Source organism: Empidonax traillii, unplaced genomic scaffold (assembly GCF_003031625.1).
Source record: "Empidonax traillii isolate 1590-97213 ecotype Southwest subspecies unplaced genomic scaffold, ASM303162v1 scaffold167:size2001844, whole genome shotgun sequence".
NCBI lineage: Eukaryota > Metazoa > Chordata > Aves > Passeriformes > Tyrannidae > Empidonax > Empidonax traillii.
In genome coordinates, this window is record NW_020955360.1 from 849,572 (window position 1) to 871,495 (window position 21,924).

General features: G+C 36.7%; 2 protein-coding genes across 3 annotated transcripts in view; both read right to left on the reverse strand.

The window, feature by feature from the left end:
• Positions 1-796: 796 nt before the first annotated feature.
• PDCL2 (phosducin like 2) lies at positions 797-7,605 on the reverse strand. Its single transcript, XM_027885540.1, is given in 5 exon segments — positions 797-963; positions 1,418-1,542; positions 3,042-3,185; positions 4,409-4,494; positions 7,552-7,605. Coding segments are annotated over 5 exon segments (501 nt in total). The 5' UTR covers positions 7,573-7,605; the 3' UTR covers positions 797-838.
• A 1,402-nt stretch (positions 7,606-9,007) lies between these two features.
• NMU (neuromedin U) overlaps positions 9,008-21,924 on the reverse strand; it is a 14,114-nt gene continuing 1,197 nt past the window's right edge. Inside the window, exons 2-10 of one of the 2 annotated variants that reach the window (XM_027885537.1) lie at positions 19,473-19,531; positions 15,509-15,556; positions 15,351-15,410; positions 14,789-14,818; positions 14,632-14,682; positions 12,620-12,694; positions 10,460-10,513; positions 9,768-9,807; positions 9,008-9,202 (exon numbers count right to left, since the gene is read on the reverse strand). In XM_027885537.1, the coding sequence (XP_027741338.1) occupies positions 9,772-9,807; positions 10,460-10,513; positions 12,620-12,694; positions 14,632-14,682; positions 14,789-14,818; positions 15,351-15,410; positions 15,509-15,556; positions 19,473-19,531 (413 nt within the window). In that variant the 3' untranslated portion in view covers positions 9,008-9,202; positions 9,768-9,771. The remainder of the gene's footprint in view (positions 9,203-9,767; positions 9,808-10,459; positions 10,514-12,619; positions 12,695-14,631; positions 14,683-14,788; positions 14,819-15,350; positions 15,411-15,508; positions 15,557-19,472; positions 19,532-21,924) is intronic. The other variant, XM_027885538.1, reaches the window with a different exon arrangement.

Genomic DNA, 21,924 nt, shown 5'->3' on the forward strand with positions numbered 1-21,924 from the left:
TTTGTTTTTCTTCTTATATATCTGTGTGCCATGTGTTTCCATTTTTCTTTCTGCACTTTGGTGTTATAAACCATGTCAACTGTATTTAACTAAATCTTCATAAGCACATTGGGATTTTTTTTTGTATGATGAGTCACTGGAAAAATAACATTAATACTATACCGTTTGATTCACTACTCATAAGAAATAAAAATGCTGAATCAGGAGTAAGGCCTCTTCATTCACTCAGATAGTTTTGCTTCTCTACAGTGGTACTGTAAACTACTTTGTAAAAGATACAGTTATGTTTCTAGGGAAAGAAAAACTGATCCAACTGTCAGTGTTCTAAAATAGTGGGACAGTTATCTACAACCCTAGAGAAAATTCTTGAACTCTTATCAGACAAACACAAGTGTTAGTCAATGGATTCACATCCAAATCCTGATTATATATGCCTATAAACATCATTGTCTTTGGGTCACACTTTTCAGTGGGGGAACTGAGAAGGTACTTTGCAGAGCAGACTTCTACTGCAGTAATGTCACTGAAAATTAAAGGAATATCTTGCACCCATGCTGGATAAAAGGAAGACAAAAGTATGGATTAGAGCCCACCAGCTAATGCTGGTTTAAGCATTTAAGCAGAGTTTATATGAAATGGAGACTCCAGACTCACCATGTCAATGATGGTCATCTATAGGAATCTAAAGGTAAGTATGGCTTCCATTTACTACAGTTTTCTTCTGCAAATCAAAACCAAAAAATACACAAGCGAAACAGAAGTTTTTTCTTTTTTTCTTTTTTTTTCCCTGTTTTTAATAGTTTCAGGCTTACCAAAGGAGTGAAAAACTGTATATGAACTAACTTATGCCAGAACAGATGATTTGCATCAAAAGGCTCTCAAGCTGTTTCATCACATCACTGGTTTTTGTATTGGTGTCTTCATGAGCAGAAGTGCTTCACACTGGCAGTGTCATCATATAATGTCATTTTGGGGGTTTTCTCCTTAGTATTTGTTGCTCTGACTTCTGCTAGTTTTCAGTTGAACTCTTGTAAAAACAAGCTACAGTTTATTCTAATAGTTCCAGATAATTCTCACTTAAAAGGAATGGACTTTAAATAAAGAGCAAGACACATCTCAACAACAAAAAATAGAGCCAACCCAACTTTATCTCGGTAAAACATCTAACAGTGACACTGCAGAATAACCACGCTTAGGCAATACTCTTGCCACAGAATTACATAAATTACTTCTTTGCTTTTTGTAGACTTTTTTCCCCTACAAAAATAATTAAAAAACTGTTCACTCTTTAAGCAGTGGACTTTAGATCAAATGATTACAAACAACATAAAATTGTGAGTTATTTAAAAGTATTTCTCATACCTTCTACATTCAGCTACTCCAATGCACCTGCCTTTTATTTCACTAGTTCATATGCAAATATTGTATCTATCATGGTAATTCTGAATGCAACAGTTTACAATGGCTTTGAGAAACTTGACTTCTGGAAACTTCCAGGAGAGCAGGTTGAGGTGTTCATTAACCAGTAAACACATTGGGATGCTAGAAAAGAAGAAAGTATGATGACACTTTAGGTATTCGTAAAGTACCTAAAGTTATTAAAGCCTTTAAAGAATACTATAGTCTGCTTCTATTTTAATTTGTTATAAGAATTGCACCACAAATTATATTTAAGTTCTTCTAAGATCATTGCAATTCAAAGAGCTGTCCAAGTGAAATTACACAGGAGGCACAGTCTATGAAATATGTCAGTAAAGCTACCAGACATTTCAAGCACTGTGCCTCAGTTTTGTTCTCCACTGAGATTTTAAAGCTCATTCTGTCCATTTATTGGAGAGTCTAAATGAAATGTTTGAACCTATAACATACATTTTACTTTCATTTATTTAGAATAGCTTTCAGTTTAACGTGTCATTAATTCTTTATTCTTCTAGTAAAATCTAAGTAATGTCAGGGAAACCTTTGTATAGTCATAGTATCACCATAGAACTGTTCATTACTTCCATAGACTGTTTGCAATGCAATCACTATATAAACATCAGTTAAAGAAAAACAAGACAGACAAACAAACAAACAAACAAAACACACCAAAAACGCAGACACAGAAATCCCCTTTTTCTTGTTTCCCTTCATCCCATTAACGTTTTAGCAATTAGGGTCTTTGTTGTACCTGACAGAATTCAAAGCAGCCGATGTGGCAGCAGCCTGGAAGCCAAGAGGCAGTTTCATTACTAGCCATGAGAGACTTTGGGGATACTCATATTCATTATTACCAGTTTCCTCACAGACTCGTATTTGCGCAGTGGTAACTTACAGAATTGGTTCTCCATTATACAAACACAGTGAAAATCAGGAAAGGCTGCTATTTTCTTTCTTCAGATCTGCAAATTTAAATTGCTGTAATTTTATCTAAATCTGGTCTGAGCCTAAAAAATAATTAAATATTCCATACTAATACTTAGTGCTTTTCAAAAACATCTAATAGAGTTGCTAACATATAAGGAATTGATCATAGGAGACCTCTGACATTTCTGCTGGATCCTATCACAACTTCTGCTACTGCTACAGAATTCACTGGGAAGCTGATAAACTAACAAGTCCCCTAGCCTTCCTCATTTTTCATAACTGAAACTTTTCCTGATGGACTTTTGATTTGCTGGAGTCAAAGGGTAAAAAAGGGGAAATAAAGGGAAAAGAAAAATCCTGTTAAAGCATTCCTGCTAGGAAAAGAATCTACAAACAAACAGGGGTCACCACTTTCTCACTGAAATTCAGAGATCTCAGTGAGGTTGCATACATGGTGGTGATAAGTGTACACAGCAAAATATTTTTTGTCATATAATTGAACAGAAGTGAAGTGATTAACTCACAGAAAGTGAATTAACAAATCAAGGAGGTCAGATGCTCTGTAATTCCATTGCCTCCAACCAAATGCTATTTCATAAGTCTCCCATATTGAATTTTTCCTGGTATTGCTTTTTAATTACCAGTTTAATTCTTCGTATTGAAGTATTCAACATTTTACGCAAGACTGTAATTACCTTGACCAATAAAGATGAATTATAACCCAAACATCCTCTGGAACATTTGTAACTTTGTTTAGATACTGCCTTCTACAGCTTTCTCTTAGCTCCCTATACTTTTGCCTCCTCTGAAGACATTTCCATTCTTGCAAGCTTTGTTGACTAATTAAAAACTAAAAATAAAAATAAGCATCTTTGGAACATTTTAAATGCATTTTAAAATAACATCTAGTGCATCTCAATTACTTTAAAAATTGAGTAACCCTTTAGCTTAAGGTCTTCTAACAATTTCACACCTAGAAAGTTTTCTATGCCAATCGTCATTCAATAATATAACATTAAAATACATTTTCTTAATTAAGCAGTATCAGATTTGGGAAACTTGAGTAACAAGTTGCACAGGCATTTAATAATGGCCAGTCTCTTCGCGAACGAAGAACCGGGGAAGGTCTTTCCACCTTCCAGCCTGCGCACTGGATTTTTTAGGTGAGACACAGTGTGCGCGGAACTGAGCCCACCCTTTAATCCAGAGGTTCATCTGCCGGGGCCAAGCACGCTTGGACGGTGGCAGCGAGGTCCTCAGGACGTAGATGGATTGCCTTACGGGCTAACGAGCTCCATCTGCCCGGGGAGGGGCCCCGACCGGGAATCGAACCTGGGTCTCTGCAGTGACAGTGCAGTGAATTTTCCCCTGGACCACCGGGGGCTCGAGAAAAAGCCAGAAAATGTTAAAGCAGGTACTAATTGTTTTTGTGATCCTGAAAATGAGATTAGTTTAAGAAGGAATTACAGTATGTACACTAATATTTACCAATTTTAAAATAATTCATGAAAACTGAAATGTAAAAACAGTAGATGGCAGTCTTCATCTATAAAAATACTTGCAAGGTAGAAAAGGAAAATACTTTATTGAGATCTGTTGAACTAAAAGCAGCTCTTAATTTTACTAACTGAAAGCCACACAGAAGTGGCTTTTAAAAAAAATTAAAATTAAATAATACATGTACAGTATTATTACACTCTAGCAACAATACAAGATAGTTTAGGTTCACAACTTCTGCATAACTGTGAATTATTATCTTCCTGTGAGAATACAGCACTAGATACACAGTGTTAGCACTAGAAATATTTTGGTCATTTCAGAAACTCAAAAGCAGTAAGTACAGGTAGAAACTAAACAGAGGAAATGTTTTGATGGAGTTAGCTTTTTTATTCTTTGTAAACTGTTTGTCACTAACTGTGTTGTATGTTTAATTCAGAATCATTTAAAAAAAAAGTGAAAATAATAAAAAATAAAACATAATTATTGTACAATATTTTTATAACTTGAATAAGTTATAAAAAGTATTATTGAAAATATTCCCACTTTTTAAAATTTGTTATACTAATGGCATGCTTTCAGTTCTTCTTTCGGAGGAAGAATTCCAAAATTTTTCAAGATGTCATTCCAATCAGTATCCTCATTTGGATCCTGTTTTAATAGTACGAAGCAAAATTAAAGCAACGAATGATACTTGTGTGCCTTTTTTAAAATCAAAACCAGTAATTTTCACTTTGGCATGTGTTAAAGGTGGAAGAAAAGGAATCCATTATTTTGAGGCTGCAATACCTTCATGGACCATTCTCTATCATGAATTTTTATTTGTCATTTTTCACTTAAGAACCGAAAACGGCAAGAACTACTAAGAATAAGGTATTGACGCTGTGAATAAATGTATAAAAGCATACCTAGAATCTGAAGACCATTTTGTTTTAAATCAATTATTAATATTAATCTGTTAACATAATATATCATGTTTGTAACACTGGACTTCTGTGGTAATTTTAATTCAATGGTTAAGATAAAGGAACTGCATGCTATTCATAAGACTACATTTCTACTGAAATAATCACATTAAAAGACTCTATTTTAACAGGGCTGCTGTTGTAATGATAGAATAGCAACACTTGGGAGGTCTCAAATATGGATTGGAAGTAGTAAAGCAGATTTTAAAACTGATTGCTAATCAAAAAGCATGATATTTTTGGCCCTGAAATGACTTGTTGGAAAAGCCTCCATAAATAAATAATTATATAAATATGAATAACAGAAATATTTAGTGATGAACATATTCCATAATAATAATGCATAATATGAACAAAAAGTACATTACAAAAATTTTACCTGAGGAAACATCCAGGATTTCCATTGGATTACTACTGTGCCCACGAGTACGGCATCGGCCTTTTCAACTGACAGCTGCTTAATTTTTATTCAACAAGGCTCTTGCACAGAATTTAGCATGAGTATAATGCAACAAATTCTAATGGAGATCAAATGCTACAATGCCTCAAGGATTTTCACAACGGTAGAAAAAATTGCTTTGCAATTTAGATGAAAAGATGCTTGTGGAATTCATAGAGAGGGTAAATAGAATCATGCTATCACTCACAAGGAAGTTAGAAACTGGGTTTGCAAGAAGACTCTGATCTCTGCCAGTTTCTTTGGCATGAGGGAGGAAGCAAGGCTTGGCAGGCTTTGAAGTGGAAAGGAAGGGGCAGCAGCTCACGACAGTTCCTCCAATACTCCTATTGCACTGGCTCAGAAGACTGCAGGCAAGGGTACTGCTACCAACATGCACTACTAATTCAGCACTCTGGCCCTGCAAACTTCGAGAGCCTTATTGCTAAGATAAAGAAGAGATTTCACATCTGAGTAATTTATTCCTTCTGCAAAGCTCTGATATCCAGATGTTGGACTGCTCCACTGTAAATATTTACAATAATTACAGAAAATTATTTTCTGTAACTTTCTACCTCTAAGAAAGTGGTTATTTCATCTCCAAATGATATTTCAAATATACTCGCAAACTGACTTTATCCACATATAAAAATATTTCTTTCTTTGACTGAAAAGTAATTGATACAATCCATTGGGAAAAAACTAAAAGAGAAGCTCCATAAATAATCTAATGAGTTAGATGGTCACTAATGGGTCTGTAGTAGGAAAAAACCCAAATGAAGATTTTGCTATAATGTTATTCCTCAGGGTTTACTTACACAAAAGTCTTACACTCAGTCTTACTGCAAGTTTTCAATCCTTCACCAAAGCAGAATTTTGACTTAGGTACAGCCAGGCTATCAAAAAAATCCACATAACTAGGAATACTCCTCCTCCAAGGTAACCACAGAAGAAACACAAGTGATAGACATGCACTTTGGCCTCCAAATTAGCATTTAGTGTATGATTGCCTGATTTAAGCCAGGATCAGTTTGGCCCACTTCATAGAATGCAAATCCTTTCTCATAGCAGGATTATGAAGAACCACAAGATATTAAAAAACATAATAAAAATCATCATCATAACTGGACAAATAACTTCAAAACCACACAGCAAAAAGGACTACTCAAATGGAATTGGAATATAGGTAACCTAGAAGAAAAGCTCTGACCATTTTTTTGGCAGGAAATATTTTGAATATTTTGACATCTTGTGTTCTTCTGTAAATCTAGGTCCAACATAAAATCTTTCCATAGTATTTTACTTAAATGGTGCATTTTATACTATATCTATTTAATGCTTGCAACATTCAATAGGTTTGTGTAACCAGTTCTACACTGAGCATTTTCTAGATGCTGTTACATCTACAAAATATAAAAGAAAAAAAATCATCAAGAATCCCAGGTCACAGTAAATGTAACAGAAATGATTATCTGATAAATCTGAACTCCTGCTTCATGGAAGTCAGAAACTAGCAAACCTTTAACAATTTTTAACAAATTGAATTAAAATGGTAAGAGTGCAAAGGAGCCAAGAAGTAGCAAAAATGATCCAACATAAATTGGTTTCAGAGTATGAAGCTACATCACTGAAACAGCATTACTTTACCAGCAGGGCACAAACCCAAGAGAAAACCCTTCCCATAACACGTCTGACTGCTGCCAGTGATGATGTTAATTACCACCAGCTGGTGAACTACACCCTGGATTACATCAATCGTTACGTGTAAATAACACTTCCAATAAATTTAAATTGCAGTTCTTTTTTTCCTGGCTAATGACATGAAACAAATCCTCAAAGATGTTTTTAAAACATGTTACACCTACAACTGTTCAGCTAACAAATTGTAGCATTTTATTATCCTTACAGGACAGCAGTGATAGTTAATTCTTAATGGTTAGAGACGTAGAGTTTCCTGATGTCTTGGCACAAGGAAACCCGCAGAAGCTGCTGTCCCACCTGCCATTTCTCAGGACCCTGCAGGGGCTGGGAAGGTTACGCAGGACCAGAGCAGCGTCCCTGGCTCCCCCTGCCCTGCGGGGCCCTGCAGAGCCTTGTGGCAGGCACGGCCTTGCTGACGGAGCCTTCCTTTCCCAGCAGTTGCCTTTGCTCCCAGCCACACTCTGGTTGCCCCAGCACTGCCCTCTACCACCCACCCGAAATCTCCCCCGTTCCCTTGACGCCCCTGACCCAAATCCCTCATTGCCCTCAGCCTCAGCGTCTGCCTGCCCCGGACAGCTCGGTGCTGGGGTGACGCTCCGTGCCCACCTGCATGGCTGCCCCAGGCATCGCTGCCCCTCACGGAGCCTGCTGGCCTGACCCCGTGCTGGCAGGACAGGGGCAGCAGGGCAGCCCTGTCCACTTGGCCCATCCTTCGTGGGTTACCACTGAAAAAACTGATCCCCTTTAAAACAATTCCAGAAGAAAGGAATAGAATGTCAGAGGGTGGCACTCTGAGGTGGTTTGGTGCGACCAAAGGCAGCCATCCCGCACCCTGCCCTGCCCTGCCCTCAGCTGTGAGCTGCTCACACCCTGCCTGTCAGAGCAGGAGCTGTCAGCTGTGGGGTGTAAGGCACTCGCGGGAAAAACTTCAAACAAATAGCCTAATCTAATACAACACATCATAAAATACAATTTTGTGGCAGGCCCCGCATTAGTTCTGAGCAGGGGCCATGGGTAACTAGATCCTCAGTTCACAAATAATGGTGCCAGTTCAACTGGAGGCACAGCAAACGGCAGCGCAAAAATGAGTGAGCAAAAAGAGGAAAAGGTCTTCTCAATTTGGCTTCCACTTCTGAGGCCCTCATTTTCCCAGCTACCTTCTGAAGCTACAGTGCTCATCCAAAATTGCAGAAGCAGGAGTAAGAATGGTGAGGTCAATTCAAGCCATGACCAGTCAATACAATGTTAAAAACTTTAGTCTGTTTCTACACTGAATCATAGAATCATAGAATGGTTTGGATTGGAATGGACCATGAAGATCATCCCATCTGAATTATTAGTTATGTTCAACATAATTACAAATAAACTCAGAGAGAGAAGCTGGGAAGATTGTGAGGCTAACTTGTGCTTCTTAGTAGAATTTCTTAAAATCTACATTGAAAGCAGTTGAATTTTCAAGTGAATCCTAATCCCAATTGCAATAAATCTTCTTCTGAATGAGAACCATAGTGCATCTCTGTTCTTAATGGCTAAAAAATTTATGCCATTATATTTCAGTTGAATTAAAGTCAAGATATTTCTTCAAAACATACAACTTACTCATGTTTCTTTTATTAAGGGAATAGAGAATCTCATCTTTTTTTCCAGTGAAACAGTATAATCTTGAAGTTTATTGGGGATTGCAAAACTCCTTTATCATCAATATAGTTTTGCAGATCACTTGCACAGTACTGCCCTTGACTCTGTAGACTGCCACAAGTCCACAGACTACATCAAAGGAAGTACAGGGGAGAGAACATCATCTTGAATATCAAACTACACTTTCTTTGGCCTGCCTAGATAAGCTGTGATTTTAAAGACTGCACAAATCACTTATGATATATTCTGAAAAAAACGCAATTTTCTGTATTTGTATTGCAAAAATTCTTATTAAAACAACTCTCTAGCTGAGTTCTTTTATTTAGAAAGGAAAAATTATTTACTTAACAGTGTTGGTAGAGGCAATGTCTGTTTTACAGCTGGATTACATGTGGTTGCAAACATCATAACACTAGGAAGCAAATAATTTTAATATGCTTTTAATATAATCAAGAAAGTAAAGAAACTTTTGAATCCTAAACAGAATCTAGTTTAAGAACATTTACATTCAAATTATTTTTAATTGTACATTAGTAATGAATAATTTTTGTAAGGAAAACAGTACATCCATGTACTCAGCATTCCTGCGGTATTAGATCTAGATGAGGATCCTAAAATCCTGAAAAATAAAAAAAAAAAAAGAATTAGCTGTTGATTTAACACTAAGTACTTAAAATATGATAGAGGTATAAAATACATTAGAAAACAGAGCATTATAATATTGGTATTCTTTTTTATATCTCTCAAAAAATAGTTGAATGCTTTGAAATTAAATCCTGAAGTCTTTTCTTGGTTTCAGTGTGAGTTTTATGTCTTTGTAAGATTAGGGCATTACCTCTAGGATGTCAGTTTACTGCTCAGTGTGTATGTGACATGTAGTTGGATCAGTTCTTTCTTACATATACTTATCATCATCATTAACTTTCCCAACTGTTTACATTTCTTGCTGCCTGAAACACCTCTCTGTTTTCTGTTCTGCGAACTGAGTACCTACAGTTTCTATTCACTTCATCTGAAGATCAATGTATTTAACACAACCAAGAGAAGTTTGTGGGTGGAAATCTAAGTTGACCCCATAGTTAAAAGCTTTCTGAGACTACTTATCAATATAAATATTGTGGTCTATATGTATAAAAATAAACTAATTTATACATAAATCATGATTAAAAGTATTAAATAAATACCTCCTTAGTGAAAATCCACTGATCTCCTTCCATTACGTGGCTGAAAGACAAATATTCAGTAAGTGCTTCATAAAACTGCAAGAAAGACCTTTAATATCACTGAGTCCAATCCTAGCCCCCTTCTTATTTAAAGCCATTAACCACGTTTTTTAAGCGGAAAGAAATAGTAACCAAAATCAAAGGAACTATTATTAAGTCTGACTTTCCATCTTCTCAATTTTGTCAAAAAGAAGTGAAAATGCAACATGGCATAAAAGATGAATTCAGTAGATTCAGTCTCATTAGAATTTATGTATTTAATTTCTGACCTTACTGGTCAAAAGGAAAATGGCAAGGTCAGGCCTAATAGCTGTTTTATTACAGTGTGTAAGAGTGGCACTGTATTTATATCATATGCAAACGTACCAGGTTGAAAAATGCTTAAGAAAGATTGTCCAAGATGCCATATTTTCTAGAACTTTATCTGAGAATTAAATACATAATAACCAATAACTTCTTAAGGGATAACAAGGTATCACGTATACACAAACCTAAAAATATTTTTTAAAAATTCCTATTATGCCTTTATTTTAATCCAAGAAAAAGTCTGGAGCGAGCTTAAGTAGTCCTATACAGTGTGGGGTTTTTTGTTTTGTTTTGTTTTTGTTTTTTGGTAACTCATCACAAAATGAAAAAAGTCAAACAAGCCATACCCTGTAGAAAAAGTAGCCTCTGCTTTGAATCCCTCCAGGTCCTTGAAGTTCCTCCTGAAAAAAAAGTATTTGAAATTATACCTACTGCTGTAATTTAATACATACAGACAGGTAGTTTATGTGCATTTTAAAAGTATTTATTCAGTACTACTACACAGTCTTGCCCCTTCAGGAATGCTTTATGTGTATTTTTCCATGTCAGTAACAGGAAGTTATGTAGAAATAGCAGAAGTATGAATGGGGGCCAAATTCCACCTGAAGTTTTGGCTCAGCTCGAATTGCTTTAGAATGGTATTAGAAGTGATGAGCAGCCTTTGCCTTTGACTTTCCAGGTTTCATTACCCAGCCACAGTGTCTTCATTGTGGTGGAGACTCTATAGATAGAGTGGCCTTTTGCATCTTGCAGAAAGACAACAATGCAAAGTTTAAATATCAGAAATACTTGGGCTCCTCCCAGGAATGAGACCCCAGACTGTTCCCAGAGGTGTACCATAACCACTTCACACATTAACTCCCACAGACCAGTGCTTACGATATCGTATCCTATCTGTGCTGCACACATGGAGAAACAACTGTCTAGTGATCCATACAGCAAGGAGGGTAAAAAAAGATGGAAGAAAATAGAAATTCCAACAAGTACAAGGCATGAAGTATCCAGTTGCTTTAATGAGATCTTCCTAATTAGAGAACACCTAAGCTTAATCACAGTATTTTGTTTGCTTCTAGTATCAGATACAAGTGATGTGCCTGTCCTGCAGATGGGGAGACAGGCCAATTGAGAAACAAAATAGTTCAAACCTTATGCTTACCAAAACACAAAATTTAGATGGTATTTATTCAGCAATGATGGTGTTTCTCAATTAAAAACTGGAGTCATATGATCTCTCATATGATACCCAAATATCATAACCTGAGGTGTCATAGAAAGAAATCACTACTATTATAATGCTGTGAGAAATGTGTAAAACAGGATGACTCTCATAATTTCCAAACAAAGGAGTAGATTCAATCCAGGGAAGCTTTCAAAGGAAGTAGGGTTTAAACTATACATAATTTTTGAGTCTTGATTTTAGTTCTGACTTCAATTCACCAGCTGTAGCATTATACTCAGTTTCTTGCTGTATGGAAAACATCTGTGTGATTTTTATTTATATTGTCCACCTCATTCCAGCATTAATTGGGTTTGAAATACTCATCTCGGATTTATAACCTGTTCACTACTATTGGGTTTTAGATTTCAAAAAAAATATTTTTTTTATATTTTCAAATTTTCTGTCAATGGAGCCTTGTCCATTGCCATATGACATTATTTTTCTACTTTTTCTATTCAAATTTCTACTGAAAACGGAAACAAAACAGACAGCTGTTGTAAGTTTAGGAAATTATCTAGAACATAAAAGGAATGAAGAGTAGAATTACTCATGAGGAATTGTGATTTATGTTAATATATCATTCTCTGCTTACAGCCAGATACCTCTTAAAAGAGATTACATAGTGTTCCTATTTGATTTCATGTCAGAAGTTGGTATCAGAAAACAACTGAAGCTAAAAATCTGTCGTTGTAACACTTACCTTCTAAACTTCCAAGGGTTTGGAAATGTTAAAAAATAAATACATGCTGTAGTATACATGCATGTTTATTCACAAACCTGCATGTATATATGTACACAGAAACATATGTATCCATGAAGATGTATGATTATTTAGGGTTTTATCTTAAAGCCTGCCCTATAGAAGGTGTCTTGCTCAGTCTTGTAGATTGACTTGCCAGCAAAATGCTCACGTCTTCTTTCTTAGATCATATTCAATCACGCAAGATGGAGCTCAAGGGAAATCAGATCCATGACAAAATCTGGTGTTGGTCCAAACTGATAAAAATGACCGTAATAAGCAGGTTTCCTCCTTCACCCATCCACCTTTTCAATTCCTTATCTAGGCATGGAGAGAGGTGGAACGTGTTTATGTACATATAGCAGGTTCTGGTTTTCTTCCCAATATGAGGGAAAAAATTGTCAGCAGCAAGATAATACATTCCATGACACCAGAGTCAGGTAGTCCAACCAAAATATATGAGCAGAAAGGTCCACAACAACATTTTTAGAAAAGCTAATTAATAACAAAGTGTGAGAACACAAGCATGCAAAGTTTAAATTTACATACGTCCACTTTGTATCTCTTCAGTCTTCTCTCATTAAGCTGAGGAACGAGTTGCAGTAAAGGATGCAGGACAGACGACTGAGAGGACATGAACACAGACACACGAACAACAATGAAATTGGGACCTAATGATGCAAAAAAAGTCTCTTCCCACAGTATTGGCTTATGGACCAAACATACACAAAAAAAGGATTGAAGATGCTAATTGAGAACCTTTTTTTTTTTAACATTTCAACTTGACAACAAACCAGTACAAACATTTATATTTACACTATGAATGTGACTCAAAGAGTGATGGAGGAAAAAGCTACGCATCCTCAGCTTTACTGATTGAAAGTTCAGAACCATTTTCAGACTACTGCAATTATTCAGACTTTGATCGGTCTCTAGGAGTGGTACAGAGATAATTTCCATACAGTTCTTCTATTAACACTTCTATGATTATCTACTGTGGAAGTTAGCAGCTTCAATTTAAATGGCAGAAAAAATTTTTTTTTTTTTTTTTGTTAGAAAACATTTGTAACCATGGAACTGGTCACTATATCTAAGCTCCAATCATGAAATTCCTGCTGTTCATGAGACTTTAAGCTTGGAGACAGCCTGGTTAAGCACAGTGGCACTGTGTGCAGCCTAAGTGCCCACCCTGGCAAAACACAACCATTTGGGCTGGTGGAGAGGTCCACAGTGAGAAATAAAGTAAAAAGACCCATGTTCCTTTAACCAATTTAAACATTCAATTCATATAAATGTAATTTAAAGATAATGCATTTTTGATACAATGCCTCTTAGAAAGTAATGCAATGAAAAGAATTGTAATATATGGAGTAAACAGTTACCAAAGTGTTACTGTCCTTAATAGATACAATAAACTTGACTATTTGGGGCCAATTTTGTATTGTCTCCCTAAGGTAGGCAATATGGCATCATAGTATCTAAAAAAAAGTAGAAGTCTGATGTGAATGAAGGAATTAAAGGATATTCCAGCTGGTCACTTCAGCTCTGTCTTGCAGCCAGTGGATAGAGGTTATAAAGCTAAGGAGTGATGGATCCCACCTAAGTTAGTATCTCTGAGAACGGGACTAGAAAATAGTCAACTGAACAGCTAAACCAAAAGAAGTGAGAAAGCAGTAATCTTTGGGGGGGGGGTATCAGCAAAGGTATTCAGGATAGTGATGAAGTGGGATGCAGTAAGCTTTTAAGTAGGAGCAGCAGCAGAACTAGCTCATTTCACTGTGCCTTGAAAAAGCCTCCAAAGCATCTCTATCATGAAAACATTGACCACAATACCAGCGATATGACTTTCTAGGAAATACACCACATATTTCTTAAGAAATGTAAACAAAAAAGCAGAAAAGAACATTAATATGTAGGAAGATTGCTAAGAAACAAGAAAATATGGATATGTTTAACTTTCTCAAAATCCTATGGTGCACAGATGTTTCCACTTAAAAAGCAAAAATGGATCACACATAATTGAATTGTTGGTTTATGACAATACTTTTATAGCAACAATCCTTGACTATGTTTTAAATCATATTTTTCATTCAAAACATAATCCAAAGTTTGAGTGAGAGAAATACTATTTTGCCTGCTACATATTTATAACTTGTGCAAATGAATTTATACAGTTTAATTAATAATTAATAAAAATGTATTAAGAGTTCTTAATAGTTATGATCATGTTCTCAGCTCCTGAAAGTCCACATTGTTACACTGCTTATGCTATGTTCCAATACCAGAAAAAAGCATTTCACCTCATTCTTAAAATTTGAAACTACAAGATTAGGATTCCATTGGGATTCCACAAATGTTTGGTCAGGTTTGTTAGGGTTTTGGATTTTTTCCACACCTGTACAGTACTGATGATCCTCTCTCATGTTATTAAAATACTTTCTGTATCTTAAACATGTAACTCCCAGTCCTGAGCTTGCTACACAGTTGGAGAGATTACTGCAAAAAGGAACATTGCTTTGGTTTTATATACAAGCACAGATGTACTCAGAAGGAGTACTTACCACGATGTCCGAGTTGCCCGAGTCATGAGTCTTAGAATAATGAAATAAGAACTGTTCAAAAAAATTAAAAATGGGGGTTTACTACAAAACAGGGCAAGGGCGTTATGATCTTCTTGCCAATTTTAGTGTGATCGTAAAACATACATAGACATCTTACCCTTTTGGTGTTGTCTTTTTCATCTACACCCTGTGGGAATAATCGGCAGAGAGGCTTTTATTTGTTAAAATAAAAACACCAATGGACAATTTTGATTACATTATAAACTCTTCTATACTGGATTGGAACATCATTCTTCCTTGACAGATATAATATATGTCCTTGTTTATTAGTGTAACTAATCCTTTCAAACTTTGTAGACAGCATGGATCACTCTGCCTTAGAAGAGGTAGGTGGGTTTAGTGAATGCTTCTTTGTACATCCCTAGACCATAAGCAAATTTCTTTCTCCACTGAGAGCTCATAATTCTTCTAATCTAGAGCAATAAAAACACCTAAAACCTTATGTCCAACCTGGAGATTATTTTCCAAACATTGATGTCTCCCTATTATCTTTAATAGGTGTTGGATTCTGACACATAGCATTTCAGAGTAAAAACTGATGGTATGACTTCCAGTGCTGAGTGACATTTGAGATACTGGGTCCTCAGAATTCATTCTAGGCAATGGCACAGTGAGAGATCAGGCTTCACAAACTCTAAGTAATCTTTTGGGTGTGTTACCTGTGGTTTTGGGAGAAATCCCATGACCAAAAAACAAAGTTCTTCCAGTGTACTGGACACCTAATGCAAAGAAAACATGAACTTAGGTAACACACTTTCAATTCTACTACATATAACAAACAGTAAGACAAATATAAAGTAACCTCTGTCTGACTCACCTGAGGCCCAGAATCCGTGGACAGGTAGGCAGAACATGCATCATCTATCTGTAAAAGTTCACAAGGTCTTTTTTTAAGAAGTTGGATTAATAAAAAGAAGTGAAACACTTATATTTTCAGAAGCAGTTTGGTGCAGCTAAAGGCATGGCAAGCTTGTCTACTGTCAGATATCCTTATAGGTCCATCCATTAAATACTTTACATTCAAATGGGGGAAAAGGCCTTAACCACACAAAAAAACCCTAACTTATACTTGCTTGATCTGAACAAGCATAAATATCTGTGACCTTTATTCTCTTGACTGTAACCTTCTCAGACTAACTCATATTTTAAATTATGATTTGAAATATCTGGGGTATGGACTATGAACTAAAATCTCTTCTGCAATATCTTTGGATTATACAAAACTGTGCAGAAAATAACAAAGCCAAAGGAAGTGACTCAATGATCAGTTCTCAAACACAACTCTTTCACTTGGATTCCAGCATCCCTGCAGGTTTATGACACACATACCCCTTTAGTGATTATGATATGTGCCAGCATGCCAATCAATTTGTGTGAGTCACCAAGCAGCCAATATCTGGGGTTTGCACTGATTTCTATGGCAAATGAGGAACACTTCTATCCCTGGAAGTGTTCAAGTCCAGCCTGGATAGGGCTTTGAGCAACTCGGTCTAATGAAAGGTGTCCCTGCCCATTGCAGAGGGGTTGCAGTAGGTGATCTTTAAGGTCCCTTCCAACCCAAACCATCGTGTGTTTCTATAATTTTGTGTAAAGGAGATGGTTCTCAAATCACAATACTAGTAAGAGATATCCAAGGGATTTAAACTCTATGAGCACTGTGGAAGGAGTCATTGCTGACAAACCTAAGACATGTCAGTGCAGACTAGAATGTGACACACACAGACCAAGACCAAACCAAATAAATCCACAAACCAAACCAAGAAGTCCCAATTCCCATTTCCTTCAGTTCAAAACGTCCATTTAGCTCTACAACTTATGTCAAAAAATGGCCAAATGTCAACACCTGGCAAAACCCTAACACATGACTCCTGGTGAAGAAAAGCTCATGCTCTCCAACCACCAACCATTTGCAGTGCAAGTACTTTGAGTTGGAAGTAGGTCTTTGCAATACAGCTCCATGAACCTCTGTGCTGTGAATTTGACCAGTGTCTCTCTGATCTATATTATACTATCAGCATCCACAGTGTCCTGTGCCAACAGTTTCCTGAAGATTGTGTGAAATACTACTAATTGTTTGTCTTCACCAGTCTTTTCAAAGCTATCTTCATTCAGTGCTGCCATGATCTTGTCTTGGAAAAAGTACTGCATAAGTGATTCCTAGCCACCCTCTCCCTACTGTTCATAACCTTGTATTAATTACATCCTCCTTCTTATTGTCTCTTTTCTGAAATGCAAAAATCCTATAATGCTGAATAATTTTTAGTGGTGTTATTATTAGAGAAGGGATAAGAAATGGAATAAAGGGTATTTGAATTCATGGACGTAATTTTGCCAGTGCTGAAGGCTCAAAGAAAAGAGAGGATCTCTGGCACTCATTATTAAACAGTTGCACAGTTTAATAGTGATTGAAAAAAGCAGCTTAAATTTTTATTATATACCCTTAAAGTTGTATGAATAGTAACCTCCTTCAGTATGTGCTATTTTTTTTCCATTTAATATCTGATAATGTTAAATGCCAAAAATTTTGGCCAACTATCTTTTTCAAAGACTGCACACAAACACATAAGGTTTGTTTGAGTTTTTTTTTAAATAGAGTAGGCAATGCAATTGTTCTTCCAATTTTATTATAGATAAAAAGCCCTAAACAGCACTCTTTAGCAATGAAAGTATTAAATGAAAAAAGCAATTAAAAACCAATAATGCATATCTGAGTACTTCAAGATGAGATGATTCATTTCTCTAGAGACAATCTATGAAAAAGCATTAGCAGACATAGTGGGAAAACTAATAGCTCACAGAATTCTCTTTTCAAAGAGGCTTTGTTTGTAACATATCCTTTCCATTGTCTTTTTCCTTCAACTTGCATATGTTTGTCTCTGGGTGTGTTAGTTCAGCTTCACTACTTTTAGATTAAGAAAACATAGAGGGAGAAATCAGTCAATGAGATAAAACTAAGCTGAGGTCATTTGGAAACCTATGTTAAAAGAACTCTGTTTCTTGGCAAGAGATTGTGTTTGGTTTTTTATTTCTTTATTTGCTTGACTCAGAACTACCATAATTCAGTAGCAAAACAAGTCAGAGACTGTATTTAACACAATGTAAGGCAAAGTTTCTCTCAGGTAAAACTTTCATGGACAAAGCAAGGGTTGAGGAAAAAACAGAGTTTCTGTTAATTCCTTTATTAAAAAAAAATAATAATTTCTATCTTGGATGCATCTTCTCTGTAATTTTCTCTCCTATCTCAGAAATGTGGCCTTAGGGTAGGGGATTGCAAGTTATTCAGAGTTGGTTAAATAACATAAAGAAACAGAAGGAACTGAGAGACAAGTAAAGAAACAAAATACCTAGTTGGAAAGTTCTCATATTTATAAACTCAGAGTCATTCCTGGAAAATAGTAGATTTATTTAATGGCAGGTCTTCTCCTGAATGATCCACTAGTAAAGTAGCAAACAGGGAAGAATTATTATTTTCACTTCAAGAAACTCTAGTGAATTAGTATGAGTGTGTAATCAGGTTGACTGAGGATATATAGCTATGTATTTAATTCTCTTTCCTTAGACCCTTTCCAGTCCTGCATAATTCTCGCTACAATGGTAACTTTTATGATTGCTTCTATTATATAATTTTACAGAATTTAGTATCTTATGTCTACCATTTTCTTCACTGAAATCAACAGGAACTTTGCCTTTATTTCCAGTCATCAGAGCGACAAATCCTGTGTTACAGCTAGCAAATCTTATCAAGAGATGCAGAAGTGTACAAAAGAGCATTTTTAAACTCAGAATGTAAATAACTGATTTTTCAAAAACACCTTACAGTTATCAGGATCTTACTGCCCAAGAGACCATTTTCCACCAGGAGATAAATATCACTAGGGATCAGTGATATTTGTGTGCCAGTCTGGAAATATGTTAGATTTTGAGTCAGTACTTCCAATATGAACTATGGGGACATGACAGTAAGGGTAATGCCTCCTGTAATGGTCTCAATAGGAAGAAATTTACCCTCTGCATCAGAAGCCCTGATGAGTCACTTGCTTTCTAACGTTATCAAAACCTACTAAATTAAATGTCAACACAATAATTGAAGGTTACAGCAACACCAGGGCATGCAAGTTGCAGGCTAAACCCTCTCCTCATGTTATGCCCTGCCACTCCATCTGTTCCAAAAGGGCAGAGAAGAGCCTGTATTAACACGTGTCACATCTCAGAGTCAAAACAAACGTTAATTTCAGAGATGAGAGTGGAAGTTATGGTACCAGCTGTTAGCAAAATGTTAGAGTGGCTAATTGGCACAGTATATTATCTTTTACCTTTATCTAGTAAATTGAGAGGCTAGGATAGGATTAAATAGTGTCCCAGCACTGTGTGCAGAACAGCAGATGCAAGAGGTAAGACCAGATGAGTTGAAACAATTCCTGCGTATCGTGCACACATTATAAAACTACCGGGCAGGAAAAGGTGTGTTGCTTCCAGGAACAGTGGCTGCCTGGTCACTGACACTTAAGTGACAACTGTTATCAAACACAGCTCTCCATTGAGACAAGACAGTCTTTTCTCAGAATGACATCTCAACACTCAGATCCAACATTCTCTTGAAGGAACTGTTAAGAATCTCTGGAAAATCTAGTATTTCACCTCTTGGCTGATGTCAAGATAGGAGACGCACAGGACTGGGAGAAAATGCACCTGAACCCCATGCAAGAGAAATATGTATAGTGAGGTGTAGCAAAGATGGGCACAGAAGAAATGGGAGTATACCCATGGCAGATGATGCTTACCTCTTTCCACAGCTGCAAATCTTCATCTGATTCAAATGCTTGGGATGGCATCGGTGCACCTGGAAGCACAAACTGTGCTTAGCAATGCTGTACAGCAAAGGTCATTTGTGTAAGTATACCATGTCAGAGATTTAAATAAAAACTATGAACATGCTAGGATACCTAACACACTTACTAACTGCAAAGCCTGAGAGCTGCATGATCCAAAAAAGTCTGCTGCCCTGGGTGTTCTGGGATTTGTCCAGTGGTTTGTACCTGCTGTATGTTAGCAACACAGCAGGATGTTTCTTCACAAGTTCACAGCAGAGACAGATGTATCTCAGCGTGGAAGTCTCACTGAGGGTCAGGCTAGTATTAGTCCATGCTCAGTGATAAGCAGAAGGCAAGAAAATTTGCATGGCAGCCCTTGCATGTTAAGACCTGATCAGGAAAGCACATTCCAGTGCCTATAACTTTGTGCTTTCCAAGAACTCTGCTCACCTCTAGCACATGCTTTGCAGGTTGAGAATCTGGATCCTACCTCTTGCCTTCTTGTATGCTACAACTAAATAATTAAACATGTGCTATGTAACATACACCTGGGTATGAAGAATACCCATGACATGAACAAGGTGTTTTTGAAAAGGTGATAGTACACATGTAACTGGCTTTGTTTCCTCTGTTTGACATATGTGATGTGAAAAAGCTTGGTCCCTTAGAAGATTAAATGCGTTATTAATTGCACAATGCTGCAGTGATGTTGTGCTTGGCTTGGGGCAGCTTTCTCCATCTCTGCCCACCCAGGCTGCAGAACTGGAAGTCACTGTACCAGGGTTCCTTCCAACTCAGTGCCCAGAATATCCCCCTTACCCTGCCTGATAAAATAACAGTGTTATATTTTTAACAGCAATGTATTGTTACAGTCTCTGTAAAAAATAGAAATAAGCATTACTGAATTGTGAGTATACTAGACACCACACAAGTATATCAGTGAGGTGTTGTAACTCCTCTGGGAGGGAGACTGGTGCTGGAGAGGGTCATGCTTTATCTGTAAGTGCCTACCACCGCAGGAAGCACTACAAAGTAATCTAATTTACCTCCCAGCTCAAAGCTGTGACCGTGAGCCACGTTTAAACTGTTTATACACTGTTCTTAAAAGACCTCAGGTTAATAGAGAGTTTATAAATTCCTAGGAAGTCTAAAATTATGTGTTGTCACATTTTTTTCAAGGACTTGAACTGAACTAAACAAACAGAGGTGAAGGTAGACTTATGTAGAAAGGCCAGGCAAGGAGGGTGTGAATGCCCATCATATTCATTTGTTTTATATGTACTCCTTATAACAATAATCACAACAGTAGTTAGATTCAGGCATTAACAGAGGATTTCAAAATCTCATGTTGGTACTGGCACAGACTTAAGGTGATTAATTATTCTGGAAGTTTGCTTTCCCCTAAAAATAAGACTTAGACAGGCTCTCAATTTCACACTATACAGAAGTGGAATTTTTTTTTTCTTTTTAAACTCCAAGATGTTCACATAACAAGAAAACTGCCTTCCAATTGCCTATCTGCCTCTGAACACTGTTTCTGCCATTGCCTGGTTCCCAGGGCTTTTCAGGGCGAGCAGAAGAAACCCATTTGCCTGTAAGTCTTAGGGAAGCAAGGAAGAAAGGCTGAATATTTAAGCTTGCCTTTTTTTTTTTTTTTTTCCTTGTTCTTTTCTCTCCTCAACTCTTGCAGCATAAGCTTTTGGACAGAGGAGGTAAATTATTTTACCAGCTGCCAAGTTTTCTTAATCCTACTCCACTTATTCGAAACCTCTTATTTCATGTATAGTCCCATCTGTTTTGTGCTCACACGTAGGACTGTGTTCCTCCAAGGGCTAAGCCGTGTCCCTCCATCACCCTGCCCAGAACAGTGTCACAGTCCCTACAGGATTTCATTCATTTACACACATGTACAACAACGCACACGATGAAACATTAGATTATCTTGTAATATACACAAAATAATGATGGGGGGGGGAAACAAAAAACAAACAAGATAGAAGAAAGTGCTATTGAGAAAAGCAATCCTATTCAAAAGGCATACAGAGGAGGAAATCCTCCTATGAAATCGACATTGTCCACAATACATTTGCTCTCTCATCCTTCAATCTGCCATCTCTTAGAAACTCAACTTCTTTCAAGGCAGTAGAATGCCAGATGCACTACTTGGACTCACGTCTTACATCTTCCCATCTCTCTGTGCTCTCCCTAAACTAGATCCTGGCAATCATTTGCATAAGAAAAATGATGAAATAATGTGCACTATTGTCCTTTTCTGCCCTCTTTTTCCTTTCCTACCCTCTTCCACATCTTCAGAATGTATTTTTAACATAATATTAAGTATACTGTACTTAGATTTTGATTGTTGGTATCAAAAACCCAACAAATGAGAACAAAAACTCACAATTAATAAAGAGCACACATA